The sequence below is a fragment of the Arachis duranensis genome, chromosome 4 (assembly GCF_000817695.3).
Source record: "Arachis duranensis cultivar V14167 chromosome 4, aradu.V14167.gnm2.J7QH, whole genome shotgun sequence".
Taxonomy (NCBI): Eukaryota; Viridiplantae; Streptophyta; class Magnoliopsida; order Fabales; family Fabaceae; genus Arachis; species Arachis duranensis.
Window position 1 is genome coordinate 7,223,295 of NC_029775.3, and position 18,656 is coordinate 7,241,950.

Consider the following 18,656-nt stretch of genomic DNA (forward strand, 5'->3'; position numbering starts at 1 on the left):
AGTTAATAAAACTTGTCTCTCTCATCATTCTGTCACAAATCAAACTAACCCTAAAAAGAAGGAAACCTTTTTGCTGAACTTTTATTACTATTAGTCAAAAAATTTAAGCAGAAATATAATGAGGACGTAACCTTTTCCCAATTTGTACATGTCCATGCACGCGTCTTTTTATTTGTTTCTATACTTTCTATGTTCTTTAATTTTTGTAAAGTTATATATGCATGCAGAAGACCTTCGACCATTCAAGCTCTTGATTGAATTGGAAGGTCTTCTTCTTCTTCTTAAGCAGCTAAAACACGGTAAATCATTTTTTGTTAATAAAGTATATATTTAACCCTTCTTAATCTGCAAAGTTAATATATTTCATTTCCTTCTTAATACAACAAGAAAATATATTGAGAGTGCTTTTCTATAAGTTACAGCAGATAGCGGCAGTTGATGTAAAACCGCCGTTATATGAAGTGGATTTGGTATTATTTATTAGGATAAAAGTTCATATGTAATTATTTTTATATGAAGTTGATAATTAAGAACGGTAAAATGATAATTTAGTTAAATTTATCAAATTATCTAACAATTTTTAAATACCAACTTCAGAAAGACAATTATATGTAAGTTTTTACCATTTAATATTTTTTGCTGTGACAACCATCGTTAAACGGGATTTATTTAATGGCATTTATCAGAAATCTTCGCCAATAAACCACCTCTATTTATCGGAATTGGTGTAGTATTATTGTAGGATGACTTGTCTGTTTTATATGTTCATTTCAAATCGATCATTCATTATTACTATAAAATAAAGAGAAAATTTTAATTTCCTCTCCTGTGAGATGCTAAAATGACATTGTCCTCTCCTCTATTTATAAAATGTATATTTTCCTTTCTTATAACTTTTAAAAAATCTTTAATCTATTTTAAATTTTTTGTGTTAACTAATGTTAACCTTATCCATTTTTTTAAAAAAAATTATTTTTTATAAAAATACTCTTTAACAAAAATTTTATTTTTTTGTCACTTAAATTTTGCTTACCAAAATACTTTTTAATAAATTATTTTTTTATTGATTAAATTGTATTTTTATCAAAATATTTTTAAAAAAATTTAATAATTAAATTATTTATTTCTAAGATACCCTTCAATAATTTTTTAATTATTAAATTATGATTTTACCAAATTTTTTGTTAATATTTTTTTATATTTTACTATTAATTTTTTGATATTAATATATATTATTTTAATATTAAAAAAAATCTTAGTAAAATTATTTTTTAATATTAATATCAATATATATTAATTTTATACATATTAATTATGGTAAGATTTTTTATTTAATATTAAAATAATATACAATGATATCAAAAAATTAATAATAAAATATTAAAAATGTTAACAAAATTTTGATAAAATTATAATTTAATAATTAAAAAATTATGGAAGGATATCTTAAAAAAATAATTTAATTATTAAATTTTTTAAAAAATATTTTGATAAAAATACAATTTAATCAATAAAAAAAGAATTTATTAAAGAGTATTTTGGTAAGCAAAATTTAATGACAAAAAAATAAAATTTTTGCTAAAGGGTATTTTTGTAAAAATAATTATTTTTCTTGAAAAATGGATAAAGTTAACATTAGTTAACGCAAAAAATTTAATATAGATTAAAAATGAGGTTTTCTAAAAGTTATAAGGGAGAAAATTGTACATTTTATAAATAGAGGGAAGAGGAGTGTCATTTTAGTATCTTGGAGGAGAGGGGAGTGAAATATTCTCTAAAATAAATGACTTATTGACTATATAATTTTTTTTCTTAACTATTTATTTAATTTTTTGGGGGAAAAAAAGAAAAAAGAAAATACTTCTAGAACTATGTAGAATATCAATTTCTTGGCTATGAAAGGTTCAATTTTCTTGGTTGCTCGTGCGTTCTAGCTAACCACTTGTATGGTTTTAGTAAATGTTCATTATTGAATTAGAGTTATGTCCTAATCCTTGTACTAAATAATAAGTTCAATTTTCTTGTGTATAAGTTAATTACGAGTTACCTAATAAATTCTTATCTACCATAAAAATGATGATCAATTATATTGTTTCACACTATATCTTTTAATATTATTATTATTATTATTATATTAATTATGTGTTTATCTGTATCTCACTAGTCACTATATTTGCATGTGAAAATGAAATCATATTGATCATTCTTTATGACATTTTATTTAATGACTTAGGAATACATCGCTGTTGGATAGTGTTATTAACTACATATACTAAAGTGTTTCTTTAATAATAATGGGCTATAAGCACAGAGTCAATAAATGCATTATATATGTATAGTTTAATATAAGTTTATAACAATGTCATTGACTCCTTTCCCACCATTTCTTATAGATCAGTATACTTGAAACTTTGATAGGTTATTTTTTTTATTTATCTATGAAAATTAAAAAAAATCAATGTTAGGTAACTAATTTTTTCAACTAATAATAGTTAATTTTTTATATTTTATTTATTTAAAATTTTAAATTTTAAATTTTAAATTTTTAACTTTAAATTTTAAATTATAAATTTAAATATTAAAATTGACTAAGATTAACTAACTAAAAGTTAGTTTTTTATATTTTCTGAATTGAAAAAGGAACGACTTCACAAAAATATTCATTCATAAATGTAATTTATTAGCATGCATTAATATATTATATAAAAGTGATAAAACATTTGGATTTACACTAATTAAAGTAAATTAAGATTTTGTTTTCTCTCTTCTTTTTTAACTCCACGTTATTTTTATTTTGTAAACAAAAAATACAAAATTTATATAAGATTTTGGTTTCTGATTTTCTAAATATATATAGATAAATAAGCTATACTAGTTACTACAAGCTATAACTGTAACTAGCTTTGAACTTATCACTTTTTTGTATATATAGTTTCAAAACCTAAAAATATTTAGATTTGTCTCTATTTTTATTTGTTAATTTTTTTTAATTGAATATATCATACTTGGAGAGGTTTTAATTAGTTCAACACAGTGAACATATATATGTATTTTTTTTAGATTTAAATATAATCTTTTTAATATCTATAATAAGTATTTTATGACTATTCTATAAGTGAAAGGCTTCTTCTATAAAAAATAAAAATAAAAATAAAAATAAAAACTAGCTTTGTATTTGAAATTTGGCTATACATGCATTTTGAATCGGTAGTACCAAAATTAATACATGTCCCCATCAAGCACTCTAGTCATTATCAGTTAAGAGAAGTTAAAAGAGACACATAAAGAGTGGCTAATTCATAGAGAAGACTTGAAGAGAGAAAAAATTAAAAAAAGAACAAAAAAACTAGTCTCATCAACTTTGCTATATAACTGGTTGAGGTGGTGAGTGGATTATATTGCAAATTGCAATGAAAGATGGATAACAAATTGAAGTTACCATTATTGGTGCTTTTGCTCAATTGTTTCTTGTTTCTGGCACTTTCACAAACAGCTTCCAATGATGATGGTAAGTTCTTTTGATCTATATATATATATGATTCAAGTATATTCTTAACTTTGATTATCTTTATATATATTAAAATCTTAAGGTATTTATTTCAATGAAACAAGTTTAACTTTTCAATGCAAATTATATTATTGTATGTTGCAGTTGAGGCCTTAAATTCTCTAAAGGATTCTTTGCAAATCAATATTCCCAGTTGGGTTGGTTCAGATCCTTGTAGTGGTTCTTGGGAAGGAATCACATGCAAGAACTCACGTGTTGTTTCCATGTATGTTCTCTTCTGAGTATGCTTAATTATACTGTAGAAACTTATATGCAGTTAAATTCATATGAAAATGAATTGATAGTTGAGAGTTATTAGATGATAATTTAGTCAAATTTATTAAATTATTTAACGATTCTGAACTATTAACTTCACATGAAGTTAACAAAGTTAACTGTACACCTGAACTATTACCTAATTTTATATATTAAGGTCTAAATTTTTATTTAAATAGTGTATTTTTTTCATTAAGTTATTCATTATTATTATTATTAATTTTTTTTAATTTATATAACACATGCTTGTAAATATTTCAGATCATTACCAAACACGGGCTTAAAAGGCCAACTTTCTCAAAATATTGGATCATTCTCTGAATTAGATACTCTGTAAGTTTTCTATTCTGCATATTAAAATTATTTAATTTTTTTTTGTTTTTAATGTATATAAAATAAAAAATGAAACTTTTTTTTTGGGTAGGGATCTGTCTTACAATAAGGACTTAACCGGACCACTTCCAGCAGAAATTGGAAACTTGAAGAAGCTAACAAAATTGTAAGGCCCTTATTAGTTAGTTGTTAATCTTGATAATTAAGTTAATTAAATTGTGCTCTTATTAATTATCCTAACAAAAAGAAAAGTGACTTTAATTTCTCTTGAATCCTTTTGCAGAAGTCTTGTGGGTTGTGGTTTTAATGGTCAAATTCCTGATCAAATCGGATCTCTTCCTCAGCTGGTTTTCTTGTAAGAACTTTTCAATTTTAATCTATATTTTAATTTTTATCTGTGATTTTGTTAAGAAGAAGACAAATATTATGTAAATTTCTTATATCTGTTTCATTTTATTTTTAAATAACATGTTAAGCAATTTATTGAAGTAAAAATTTGGTTCAATTGAAAAATTATGCTATTTGCCCTTGCAAAATTAAACAAAATGTGCCGTATTATTATGTGAAAGTTTTTTTTTTAAATAATATTAATTATGTTGGTACAAGAATTTGTTTATATTTTTTTTTCAATACAAGGGTTTCATTAAAAAATTTTAAATTCTAGAAACCTAGTTAAAAATTGAGTTAACACTTTTAATACATAATATTTTTTTTCAAAATATTGATATTCTTAAAATATTTAAAATTAATATATTTTGATGTGAATGCAATCATGATTGATAAAATGAATTATCTCATCATTTTTAATTTGATAATGAAACTCTCTTTTCATTTCTAATTATAAAACGTTAAAGTGCTGCTAAATTTAACTATAAATAAATTAAATTAATTTTATATTCACAAAAATTAATTTTTATACGACAAAAGTACCAAAGGTTAATTTTATTCGTATATAGATTATTAATATTCCAATTTTTTAGGTAGAAATAACATTTTTTCATCTTTTATGAATACAAAAATAATTTTATTTATTTATGAATAGATTTATCAATATTCTGAATTTTCGTAAATAAAACTGATAATTTATTCCTCCAACATATTTTCTTTCTATTGCATTTATAGATGAATATGTTGAGAAATTATATAGAAAATGTTACCTATAATTGATCTATTAAGTTAGTAAAAAAAAATGAATGAATATAATAGTCATTGAATAAAGTTTCAATACTAAATAGCTTTTTAAAAAGATACAATTTAATTTTAAAAATTACACCAAACATTAATATTACTATTTTTTATAAGTCAATATTCCCAAACGGGCTATAAGAAGTACATGCAAGTAGATAGTAATGATGATGATAATCTAAGTTTAGAGGCACACTTTGTAATTGCAGGTCCTTAAACTCCAACAATTTTAGTGGAAGAATTCCGTCTTCAATTGGGAATCTAGCAAACCTAAATTGGCTTGATTTAACAGAAAATGAAATTGGAGGAGAAATCCCAGTATCCCCTGGTCTTGATACACTCCTCAAAGCACAGCACTTGTAAGTTGTTGTACCTCACTTCTCTTGTGCCAATTTTCTCTCTTGACTAACCATATTTTTCTGCAGCCATCTTGGGAAGAATAAGTTTTCAGGAGAAGTTCCTTCTCAACTTTTTAGCTCAGGAATGGCTCTCCTGCATCTGTAAGACTTGCACTTCTTCTACACTACTTGTCTATCATTCAACCAGCACAAATACTAAATTGTCTTTAACAAATAAATTTTGCTAATTCATGTGTGTAAATTCTAAAAAAATGTGGGTGCAAACTGTATGGATTTATTGTGCAAAACTCTGGTAAATATAGGTGCAAACTATATGCTTATTGTGTGCAAAACGTATGTAAATATGTACGTAAATTATTGCTGACGGAAAATAATAATATTTGTTGGTCATGTGCATTTCTCAATTTAAAAAGAACATTTGAAAGTAAAACAAAGTAAAACAAATTTAGGGTTTAGAATTTAAAATTAAGAAATGTTAGGGAACTAATACTTTTTATTAATATTAGTCAATACATTGGGCCAACACTTTATTTTTATACTATTAAAATTTCGGATAAAGGAGAGTCTTGGAGCAACGGTTGATGAGTTGTCTCCGTGTGACCTCAAGGTCACAGATTCAAGCCTTGGCGAGGGGCCAGCAGCGAGTTGGCAAAACTGGTGGTTGTTGGCTGGTGGTGAGGGGTGAAGTTGCGGTGTTCGAAAAAGAAGTGAGAAGAAAATGATAATTTCAAAAAATGGTGAATGAGTAGGTTTGTTTGGGGCCTATAATTAGTTATTGGCTAAAGTTGGCTAATTTTTTATTGGCTCCCTAATGGACTTGCTCTTAAAAATTTGATACATTTTTATATCAGTGTAATCGAATATAATATTGTATCAGATTTTCAAATGATGAAATGGAGGGAATCATATTTGTCATAACAATACTAATCAAACAAAACCAAACTTCCTAACTAGAGAAACAAAATCACAATACAGCATTTGTTTGTTGTCTTGGCATTCAAAGTGGCAAGTTTTAACAGCATACCTATTGATCAAACTGAATGAATTCCTTCATGTTTTCACTCCCAGGCTTCTTGATAACAATCAGCTAACCGGCGAGATTCCGGATACAATTGGACTTGTTCAGAATCTAACTTTGATGTGAGTGACTATATACATCAAATCTTCAAAAAAATTCATTTAATTTGGTATAATTTGCTCATATTTTTTGTCTCGTGGATACAGACGCTTTGAAAACAATACATTAAGCGGATTGGTGCCTCAGAGCCTCAACAACCTTACCAATGTTGCAGACCTGTAAGCACTCATAGTTTTTGGTATCTCTCTTGGAAATTCAGTATTTCCACGACAAGATTTTATTTTATTTTATTTTATGCTTTTCAGAATATTGTGCAACAATAAGCTGGAAGGTCCCCTGCCAAATCTTACTGGAATGAGCTCCCTGAAATACTTGTAAGTAGACAAGCATTTGATTTTAGATAACTGCATTATTATTGATCATGATAGTTTAGGTAAGTTAGTTTTAGTTTTAGGCCCGTAATATTTTATATGTACTCAAATTGATTCTTAACATATCAACATTGTTTTGGGATGAATTGAATGTTTCTTGTGTTGTAATACAATGGTGAAATTCTCTAAAATCTATGTTGAAGGGATTTGAGCAGCAATGCCTTTGATAGCACAGATTTTCCACAATGGCTTTTGACTATGAAGAATTTAACAACATTGTAAGTCTTTCTTTTTGTTACTTATTTCACTCTTCTGTATCAATGTGCTTTTTTCAACACTTCAATGCCTCTGTTTTATGACAGACGGATGCAGGAGGCGAATCTGTCTGGCCAAATACCTGCTGGTTTCTTTAGCCTTCCCTCTTTGCAATATGTGTGAGTTTCACTTTCAGAAATAAAAGAAATCTATCATTATCACTTCTATAATCAATATATTATACTAATGTTGTTACTTTTGCTTTGTTGATAGGGTGCTAAGTGAGAATCAACTTAATGGAACACTGAATCTTGGCCCCAACTATAGCAAAAAGTTGCAACTTATTGACTTGCACTCGAACTCAATTGGGGATTTTACGCAGCAAAATCAACCACCTAGTTTCACCATAGTGTAAGCTAATAAAGCAACCAACAAATTATAAGTCATGCAATAGAATCACATTTGACTATTGAGTATTAACTTCATTTTAATATGCAGGCTTGAAAGTAATCCAATTTGTTATGAAACTGGAACTACCGAATCTTTCTGCAAACCTTTACAAATCTCAGATGAAAATCCACAAAACAAATGTCCAGCTTCTGGTTGCAGCTCTGATAAGAGTCTCAGTCCCATGTGCCACTGTGCCTATCCATACACTGGTACTGTAACTTACAGAGCACCTTCCCTTTATGACTGGGGAAACAGCACTTCAATAGAGGCAGATATCAAGCAGGCTCTTCAATCCGGTGGTCTACCTGTGGAATCAGTAGTTTCAAGCACTCGAGATTCCAATCCATTTGAGTGTTTTGATTTTATTATCAAAATCTTCCCATTAAACAAGGATAGTTTCAGCCCGAGTGAAATTTATCAGATGAGTCTTGTGCTTCTTAACCTCAGTGCTTATAGACCATATGATTTTTACCCTGACAAAATCGGTAACTTACTATCCTTCGAATCGAATTGTTTTTCATTGACTAGTGTAGAGGAATCATCAACTCTTGTTATGTTTTGGACTTAACTTATTTTCTGTATTTCTTTGTCATGATCAAGAGCCTAAGCAGTTGAGTAACTCATCAAACACTGCATTGTTGATTGGAGTGGCAGTTGGTGGTTCTTTTGTTCTTGTGCTATTACTACTTGCAGGTGTTTATGCTTTCCGCCAGAAGCTAAGAGCAGAAAGAGCGATTTCTCGAAACAATCCCTTTGGTAGTTTTTAATGATGAATGTCTTTTTGTGTCTTCTTATTAGTGTCTTAACAATCAAACAGACTACATGTATTCATGAGCATTTATGTTAACAGTACTATTGGTTTCGCGAAATGCAGGAAACTGGGATCCAAGTAAAAGCAACTGTGGCACCCCTGAGTTAAAGGCAGTAAAGCAGTTCTCTTTTAAAGAACTTAAGAAATGCACAAACAACTTTTCACCAGCTAATGATGTTGGATCTGGGGGTTATGGAAAGGTCTTGATTGTTTCTTATTTGATTCAGATGTCTTAAATTGAACAATTTGTTACCAAGTGTTTCATTTCATACTTATTTCTTTGTTAATAAAATGTAACATTTACTGATAGATATTCTTGTGTGTGTATAAAGGTTTATAAGGGAACTCTTCCCTCTGGACAACTGATAGCCATAAAACGAGCTCAAAAGGAATCGAAGCAGGGCGGGTTAGAATTCAAAGCCGAGATTGAACTCCTTTCAAGGGTTCACCACAAGAATGTGGTAAGCCTAGTTGGATTCTGCTTTGAAGAAGGGGAACAGATGCTGGTTTATGAGTTTGTTCCAAATGGAACCTTGAAGGATACTATCACAGGTTCTTTTACACATCAAGCTTGATACTTACTTGAGATATTAGTTTTGTAATTTTATAACATGCATGTGATGTGATGTGATCTATGCAGGGAAATCAGGCATTAGATTTGGGTGGCATAGAAGGATCAAAGTAGCCCTTGGAGCTGCAAGCGGTTTGGCTTATCTTCATGAACACGCCGATCCTCCAATCATACACAGGGACATCAAATCAAACAACATTTTGCTGGATGAGAAGCTTGATGCAAAAGTTGCTGATTTTGGTCTATCCAAACCAATATTAGATTATGATAAAGATCATGTCACCACTCAAGTTAAAGGAACAATGGTTAGTTTCTCATGATTGATTCTATAGTGCTATAGTTTCTCAAACTTGTAGCACAAGGTAATATAATTTTCATTCTAATTTTAGGGATACTTGGATCCAGAATACTACATAAGTCAGCAGGTGACTGAGAAGAGTGATGTGTATAGTTTTGGAGTACTGATGCTAGAGCTCATAACTGGACGAAAGCCGATAGATCGAGGCAAATACATTGTAAAAGTGGTCAGGAATTCAATTGACAAGACTAAGGACATGTATGGCCTGCATGAACTCATCGACCGAGCCATCAGAGATGGCTCGGCCCTGAATGGTTTTGAGAAGTTTGTTGATCTTGCAATGATGTGTCTTGAAGAATCAGGAGCTGACAGGCCTCCAATGAGTGATGTAGTGAAAGAGATTGAAATCATATTGCACTCAATTGGTTTGGACCCTGCTGCTGATCAATCTGAACCATCAACTTCTTCAAGTTTTCAACATAATGAGGTAAGCTTAGAGAGTTCCCATCAACCTTACAGCAGTGAATCCTTGTATTCAAGCTCCGAATATATACAAAAACACCATGAGCATGAGCCTAGATAGATAAGTCTTCTAAGATCCAAGGTAAGAGAAAAGTAGAACAACTTTTGGATAAGGAGTTTGTAAATGTTAGCTGAAGGGTGAAACATCATCAACATTTTAATTCTCTTTTTCATTTTCTTCCTGTATATATATTTCTATAATTATGAATTATATTGGTGTTGTTAAGAACATACACAAGTACAAACTATTATTATTCTAGGACTTTTTATTAAATAAATATAATATATACAAATATGAGAATATTTATACGTTTATATATGTAAATATGATTTTTAATGATAATGAATGGATAACTAAAACATAGAAGGTGTTTGGAGTAAGTTTGAATTGATTTAAAAGATAAAATCGATATAAGTTGTATTTATTTAGATTGTATTGATTTGATTTGATTGGATTTGATTTATAAATAATTGTAATTTATACTGTATTAATTTAAATTTATTTTTTAATTTAATCAGATTTAAATTATTCTGATTTGGATTAGATTGATTTATTCAATTTTAGAAAAAAAAATACCATTTAAAACTTTTGAATTAAAAAAAAAAGATAATAATAAGGTTGTTAAAGTTATCACACCAATGTAATTTTAAATTTAGAGCATCTCAAATTTAACAAACAATATTTTAGGAGAAACTTATCATAATTTATTAGGCTTTATTCATAAAAATCTTAATCAGCTAACCATGAAAATAATAAAATATCATGCTTGAATAATTGAATGTTTATACAACAGCAATTGGCCTGATATGATATCTATGTTGGAGAGGCTATCCCAAGGAGTTGTTTTCAGAAAATTATTGTAAATAAAATATAAAAATTAATAATAAAAATAGTATTATATAATATAATATAAAATGAATGAGCGGGTTGGAAATTAAATATAAAAGCTAATCTAAGCTAATTCATTATTCACGCCATTTGTTAATAATATGATAAGATCAATCCAATTTAAACTTTTGCAAATATACAAGTTACCTATTATAAAAGCACACACATTAAGATATCATTAATTTAATTAAAATATATCTTTTTTTTTGGGTAAAAATTAAAACATATCTTTATATTAAAAAAGTTTTTTCTAGAGTGATTTTTCTGTAATTTTGTTTTTGGCGTTTGCCCAGTTGTTTAAACTTTAAACAAAAAAAAAATTGAAAAAATGAAATAAAAATATTGTTAAAATAACTTAAATTTGAGCCCAAATATTATAATAAAAAATATAAAATAGTACCTCATACAAAAATAATAAATAAATTGGGGATTGGAGCAATTATCTTTTGATAGCAAATTAAATTTAAGAAGTGAGTATTTAAAATAATAAAAAAAAAACTCAGACAAAAAAATAAATTTAACTTCTACAAAAATCGAATTATATAATTTAAAGTTTAAATTATTTAAGATAAACATATCTTAAGATTTAAAAATATCTATTCACTTAAAAGTAGTTATAGTTAACCGTATTACTAACACTATAAATAGTAAATCCCAATGATATAAATCATATAGTAAACATCAATAGAAATTATTCAAGATCTTCTCTTTTATTTTTGTTTTACAATGGGTGTGAATCAGTGTGTGAAAGTAGCTCTTTTTTTAGGTCTCTTAATATTATTTTGCTCTTCTTTTTCTTCATCAGAAGATGTGAAGCTTAAAGTGAAAGGAGTCACAAACATTGCTACAACTGATGAGAATTTTGTATGTGCAACATTGGATTGGTGGCCATCTAATAAATGTGACTATAACCAATGTCCATGGGGAAAAGCTGGAATTCTTAACTTGGTATTTTATTTATTTATTTTGTTTGATATTATTGTCCTATATTACTAATCAGAATATTGTATGCATTTTTAAATTTCATAATGATAATTAATTATTATTTTTGCAACCTTTTTGCAGGACTTGAATAACACGATACTCTCAAACGCAATCAAAGGTAAGCCATATTTTTTCTAATTTAAAAATAAATAATGGAGTATTCCACATTATTATCTATCATTCAAAGGTTCATCTAATTTAATTACTTTTAAAATTGTTGTAGCATTCAATCCTCTAAGGATTAGATTAGGAGGTTCACTACAAGATCAAATTATTTACCAATTTGGAAAGCAAAAGCAATGTCCAACTATGAGAAAGAAAGATAACGGCTTGTTTGGATTCAGTGTTGGATGCCTCCTCAGAAAGAGATGGGATGAAGTGAATCACTTTTTCAACAAAACCGGGTAATTAATTAATTAATTAATATTATTTTAATTTCTCATTAATGTTGTTATAATTACTTCACAAACAATCAATCTTATCTTATCATATTTACTCTCAACTGTGTAGTGTCAAATTTACATTTGGCTTAAACGCACTTATGGGCAAGAAAAATTCCAAGGAAGACCAATTAAACTGGAAAGGAGATTGGAATCCAAACAATGCCATAAGCCTCATGAAGTACACTGTCTCAAAAGGATATAATATAGATTCATATGAATTCGGTACCAAATTAAATTAAAACCCTTTTAATTTTTATAATTAACTAATTTAATTTTTATCAATAATTTTTTATAAATTTAACATTTTGTGCTAATTAATGATATAGGAAACGAGCTATGCTCTGAAGGAGTATCAGCAAGAATAGATAGTGTTCAATATGCAAAAGACATCACAAAATTAAGGCACATAATTAACTCATTATACCCAAATGCCACAACAAGACCAAAGGTGTTGGGTCCAGCTGGATTTTATGGTAAAGAATGGTTTGATAGCTTCTTGCAACATGTTGGACCTGGTGTCATTGATGGAGTTACACATCACATTTATAACCTTGGTGCTGGTATGTATAATAATTGAGAATATTTTTTTGTCATGTTTTTATTTTTAATATTTGATTAATAATGATATTTTTTTTAATTATGATATCTTGTGATATTTTTTTCAAAATCTAGAATGATTTAATTTAGGAAGTAGAAATCGAACTATCCGATTTGTGTACTTGGATCCTCCGATTTGTGTTTAAAAAATTAAAAAAATTTAGAATACACAAATTGGACCGTCCGATTTATGTACTCTAAATCTTTTTAATTTTCCCTCTGATTTGTGTATCCCAATTTTTTTTAATTTCATAACCACAAATCGGAGGATCCAATTATGTACCTCCCATAATTTTAAAAACACCAATATTAAAGTATATTACTCATTTCACTTCCATATCTAAATTTTTTATCCGTTTTTTGTTGCTTAGTTAATTTTTTTAATTCTAAGAATATAATTGTATTATAAAATTATATTATATAGGTGTTGATAGGGATCTTATTAGCAAGGTTCAAGACCCATATTTCTTAAGCAAAATTGCACAAACTTTCAAGGATGTTTCAACAGCGGTGAAGGAATTCACACCATGGGCTGGAGCATGGGTTGGAGAATCTGGTGGAGCTTATAATAGTGGAGGCAAAGATGTATCACATACTTTTGTTAATGGCTTTTGGTAATTTTTTTTTTAAATTAAATTTCAGCTTCCTAGTTCTTTTATATATTTTTTAATAATTTTTTAATTAATAATAACTATAGGTATTTGGACCAATTGGGTATGACATCAACCTTCAACCACAAAGTTTATTGTAGACAAGCTTTGATTGGAGGAAACTATGCTTTACTAAATACAACATCATTCATTCCTAATCCAGATTATTATGGGTATGTCATATATATTTATTCATATTCATAAAAATAGTTAAATTAAATGCCATTTTTGAATGAATAACAACTTTATTTTCTTTAAACAGAGCACTTTTGTGGCATCGGCTTATGGGAACCAATGTACTTTCTATTTCTCATGATAGTTCACCATATCTACGTACATATGCTCATTGTTCTAAAGAAGGAGTAAGCTAATAATTTGATTTATACATTTTAGAAGTTTTTTTTCAATTTTAAAATAACTTTTTAAAAGTTATAACATATTATCGATCTAATTATTGTCATAGAGCGGAATCACATTGCTACTAATAAACATGGAGAATTCGACATCTTTTGATGTGTCCCTTGTGAATGACATGAATCTTTATCCGGAGGAGTTGGCATCAGAAGGAATAAACAAAGGGAATTTGATGGATTCATTGAAAAGGAAAGAGTACCACTTGACACCTAAAGATGGAAACATTCAAAGTGATGTTGTGCTTTTGAATGGAACTCCATTGGAACTCACCAAGTCAAAGGAAATTCCAGAGCTTAAGCCAAAGATTGTTGATGCTTCTTCTTCTTCTCCAATCAAAGTTGCACCTCATTCAATAGTTTTTGTGCAAATCAATAATTTCAACGCACCTGCATGTGCACCTCCTACAAAATAGATTACTAGAGTTCTCTATTGTTTCTTTTTTATTTTTCTTATATAACTTAGATAGAGTTATTAAGACTTATAGAGCATATGCATATATATGTATTTTGCTGGAAATAGTTTATGATTAAATTTTCTTTTTAATTTCTTTTATTTTCAATTAGTTATATACTTTTAGAGGATCCAAATCCCATTTTTTATTATTGATAACTTCAAGGATACGCATATTATTTACATGATTAAAAACTAACTGATTAATTGTCACTATATATTAATATATAACAATTTAAATTCACAATTGAATAAAATTTGAAATATTCATCATATATAATAAAAATCTGGTATATTATAATACTTGTGGTAAATTATCAACAAATTTAATTCTTAATAACATTAATTAAGTTATTAGTAACAGAATTATCAGTTAAACACGAGAATTTCATATTCGGATGCAAATTTTAATAAAAGTTTACTTCATTTACAAGCTACTGAATAATTGAATATTTATATTATAGCAATTTGCTGATTTTCTCATTGAATTAGTATAAAATTACTCTTTTCAAGAAATAAGTATTAGTTCTATATATATGGTTGAGCTATCCACTTGTTGGACTTAAAGATCTATGTTCCAAATTATGGACAATAGTATTAAATATAATTAAAAAAATGGGTTTAACTACACACAAAAAAGTACTATTTTTTAATAGAAAATATAAGATTTAAATTTTTAATATAATAGTTGTATATTTACTATAGTTATAGTAATTTGACTGTTGTCAAAAATCATATACTTCTTGTGTTTGCCAAAAAGAAGAAATTGTGGATATTAAGAGAAGAAATTAAGAGTCTTTGGCCTACAAGAAAGATATTAACATAAACTTTCACTAATTCACAAGATAATTGTCACAGAAATCTTCGTTTACTAATTTATCTTAAGCATTATATTCTCATGCATACCTTAGATCACTGGTTTTTCCAACAATGCTGAAATGTACCATTCATTCTTCTGAATCCCATCATGATCAAGCTTCCTACCAGCGTGCCATCTAAGTCTGTTGAACCCAACTCTATCAAACATTGGCAAATAAGTTTCATTAACCTGTGATCCAAAGCAGAAGAAATGTTCAAGCCAAAAAATTCCCCCAGGCCTCAACACCCTATACACATCATATAGCAAAAACTCAAGCATAGTCTCTGGCAACCAATTCCCTATGAATTCCATGAAATGAACAATATCAAGTGTGTTCTCAAAGAATAGAAGCCTCTGAGATATGCTGAGATGAATTGGAATCAATCTCCTTGATGCAATGAAGTGGCTGAATGGACCGTCCAAATCCAGTGTGCTTGTGATGATTGTCACATTCCTTTCTTTCATCCTTGCAGCAAATGTCCCTGTTCCACCACCAATGTCAAGTCCGATACTGATCGTGCTGGCGGATCTTTTCGTCCCAAGAACTCGGTCTATCCCAAAATCAAGTCCACCATCATCAAAGATCCACCTACCCTTTTCCCTTTCTTGCAGATCAAAGCAATCTTTACAGTACCCTTTATTGTTCTTCCTCTCAATGAGGCACTTGTGGCTCTTACAAGTATAAGGATCCCAAACAATGTTGCTATCTGGTGGAATTTTTCAAAGGCATTCTTGCAAATCTTGATTTGGCTCAACAAAATCTTTTGGAGACTTGGGATGGCACCTTCTTTTAGGGAGTGGCTCACACCCTTTTGACACAAGCATTTGTGCAAACACCTCATCTGCAAGGCATTCACCTCCTATGTTATATGACATGTATTGGTTCAACTCATCTTGGAATCTCAAACACAACGTGCCAATCGGAGAATGAATCTCATCTGATCCTATCCATTGCGAGTATCCGAAAGGGAGTTTGTAAGACGCAAGTGTAAGATTAAGCTCTTCTTTCGAAGACCTTTCGCCATTGTTATTTCTAGAATATTGCTTGTCTTGTTGGCGCATTGTAAGATCAATGAGCAATGCTTGGACAAGAAGGTTAGTTGAGTTGAGCCTATGGTGAAGCTCAGACAAAAGTGAATGGCTAGCAGCAAGTTGAGATTTTGTGGTGTTTGAGTTCTTGCAAGATTAAGTTGAAGTTATTATTGTGATGAGGAGAATTCTTTGATGTATTATGATGATACAAAGAGCTAAATGGGCCAGTAACAATGTATATGGTGACAAGATTTGTGACTATTACTAGCACAAGGGGATTCAACTTGTGTTTTAGGGTGTGACTATGACTATGTCCATGTTGATCATCATAACCTTGAAGCTTTTTTGAATACTCTACTTGCTCTTGAACTTCAATTCCCATTTCTTTCTTCCCTCAAAAGGCTTAGAAACGATGGGAAAGAATTGCAAAGACAAAAATAAAATTATCAATATGGAACTAATGATGCTTCACAAATATATATTATTTTTCAGTCTCAAAAATTTTATTTACACTATGTTTGGTTTGATAAAAAAATGAGTAGAAAAAAATTGATGAAAAATGATATTTTTTATTTGATTATCAAAAAAAAAGAAAAAAAGAAAATTTTTGTGTGAGTCCTACTAAAAAAATTTTTTTCCATCACAAGCAAAAGAACAAGAAAAAAAGTGCTATACTTTTATATTTCTAATACTATCCTTAGTTATATTATTATTAACAAATATTAATATAAATTTAGTTTTAATATATTATTATAATAGATTTATATTTAAACATTATATGTATTAGATGAATAATTTAAATCAAATATATAAAATTATAATATTTTATAATATTTATAAAATATAATAAATATGAATAAATAAAATATTTATACTTTATTTTAGGGCAATTTACTTATTTAAATAGAATGGGAGATTCCTTTACCTAAATGTGCAAAACTGTTTGTTGTTACGTGCATGTGCAAAAAGCCATTTCTATGTAATCCGTGGCAACCCACCACGGTTTCAGAACGTGCATAAACCGTGCAGGTCCCAGCGGTTTATGGGCAAAAATTATAGAGTGTAAACCGTGGTAAGTCACCACGGTTTACGAAGGAAAGATGGCATGCATAAACCGTGGAGAAATATTTTCCTAAATTAGTATAATTATGCATTATTCATTAAATGCATTCATTTTGGAGGGAAAATGGGTTCACGAGAAAGTGACACCTCACTTTCATTAGTCGAGAAAAAACCCAGTTTCAGTGAAGACAACTCGATGAGGTATTTCATGGATGTGATGCATTGTAAATGATTGTGGCAAAAGACAATCGAACTGGTGTAAGACCCATAATTTTCGAAAAAAAATATTATTATGAGTTAATTTCAATTTATTTATTCATTAAAGATTTTATTTTTAGAAATTATTTTATTGAAAGTAAAAAATTATTTTTATTAAAAGTAATTAAATCAAGTTTTGACTAATAAATTAAAAATTTTATTTAATTTTATAATTATTGAATAACTTTTTTTTTTATATTTAAATTATAGAGATTAACAGTTGTAAAAGAATAAGAATTTTATACAATTTAGTTAAATAATTGAGATTCTAGAATTTAATACTTTAATTTTATAAACAAAGAAAATTAATTATCTTTAATTTTAAATTGAAATACTTAATTAAAATTCAATTAGCAAATTGATAAATAAATAATATTTTTTTAAAATAATTTTAAAGAATTAAATTAGATTTTAAATTTATACATTATATCATAATTTTTATTAGAAATCATGTGTAGCTTTTGAAACGTACTTCATTAACAGCCTTCTTTCACCATTGATTTAACCATTATTATTATTATTATTACTCCATCCAGCCACATACACACAAACACACCTATACCTCCCATGTTTCCTTCAGTAGCCGCCATTACCCCCTCACCCTTCTAACTCCTTCACATCTGTAACACACACAAACCCACACATACTGAGATAGAGAGAAAAGAAAGGAAAGCGAGAAAAGAGGGCTGAACTGAGAAGGAGGAAGGGAGGGGGACGACCGCCACCGAGCAGCCGGACCGAGCTAAGAAGGAGAAGAGGCCGCTGTTGTCATCGAGCTCGGTAACGCCCATAGCCGCCGCCGTTGTGCTCCAGCTCGTCGCCGCCATCTCAGACCGCCGCTGCCACCGCGTCACTCATCGCCGTCGCAAGGAAGACCAGGATCGAGGGAGAGAGCCGCGCGAGGAGTCACCGTCGCCGCCGTTCGCGAGAGAGAGAGAGACGCGCTGTGCGGGAGTTGTCGT

The 18,656-nt window shown here is 28.8% G+C and overlaps 2 protein-coding genes and 1 pseudogene across 2 annotated transcripts; 2 read left to right on the top strand and 1 right to left on the bottom strand.

The window, feature by feature from the left end:
• Positions 1 to 3,308: 3,308 nt before the first annotated feature.
• LOC107483075 (leucine-rich repeat receptor protein kinase HPCA1) lies at positions 3,309 to 10,267 on the top strand. The gene is made up of 19 exons (XM_016103687.3): positions 3,309 to 3,508; positions 3,653 to 3,773; positions 4,085 to 4,156; positions 4,248 to 4,322; positions 4,440 to 4,511; positions 5,551 to 5,700; positions 5,767 to 5,841; positions 6,769 to 6,840; positions 6,925 to 6,996; positions 7,084 to 7,152; positions 7,353 to 7,427; positions 7,512 to 7,583; positions 7,678 to 7,815; positions 7,903 to 8,339; positions 8,455 to 8,610; positions 8,729 to 8,865; positions 8,998 to 9,217; positions 9,306 to 9,541; positions 9,626 to 10,267. The coding sequence occupies exons 1-19, from the start codon at positions 3,418 to 3,420 to the stop codon at positions 10,115 to 10,117; spliced, it is 2,832 nt and encodes a 943-aa protein (XP_015959173.1). The 5' UTR covers positions 3,309 to 3,417; the 3' UTR covers positions 10,118 to 10,267.
• Positions 10,268 to 11,671: 1,404 nt separating this feature from the next.
• On the top strand, positions 11,672 to 14,445 carry LOC107483006 (heparanase-like protein 2). The gene is made up of 9 exons (XM_016103605.3): positions 11,672 to 11,893; positions 12,011 to 12,047; positions 12,153 to 12,333; positions 12,440 to 12,594; positions 12,699 to 12,932; positions 13,394 to 13,583; positions 13,667 to 13,792; positions 13,882 to 13,981; positions 14,083 to 14,445. Exons 1-9 carry the CDS (start codon positions 11,672 to 11,674, stop codon positions 14,443 to 14,445), a joined length of 1,608 nt encoding a protein of 535 aa, XP_015959091.1.
• An 850-nt stretch (positions 14,446 to 15,295) lies between these two features.
• On the bottom strand, positions 15,296 to 16,777 carry LOC107483024 (probable methyltransferase At1g29790; annotated as a pseudogene).
• Between the last annotated feature and the right edge of the window lie 1,879 nt (positions 16,778 to 18,656).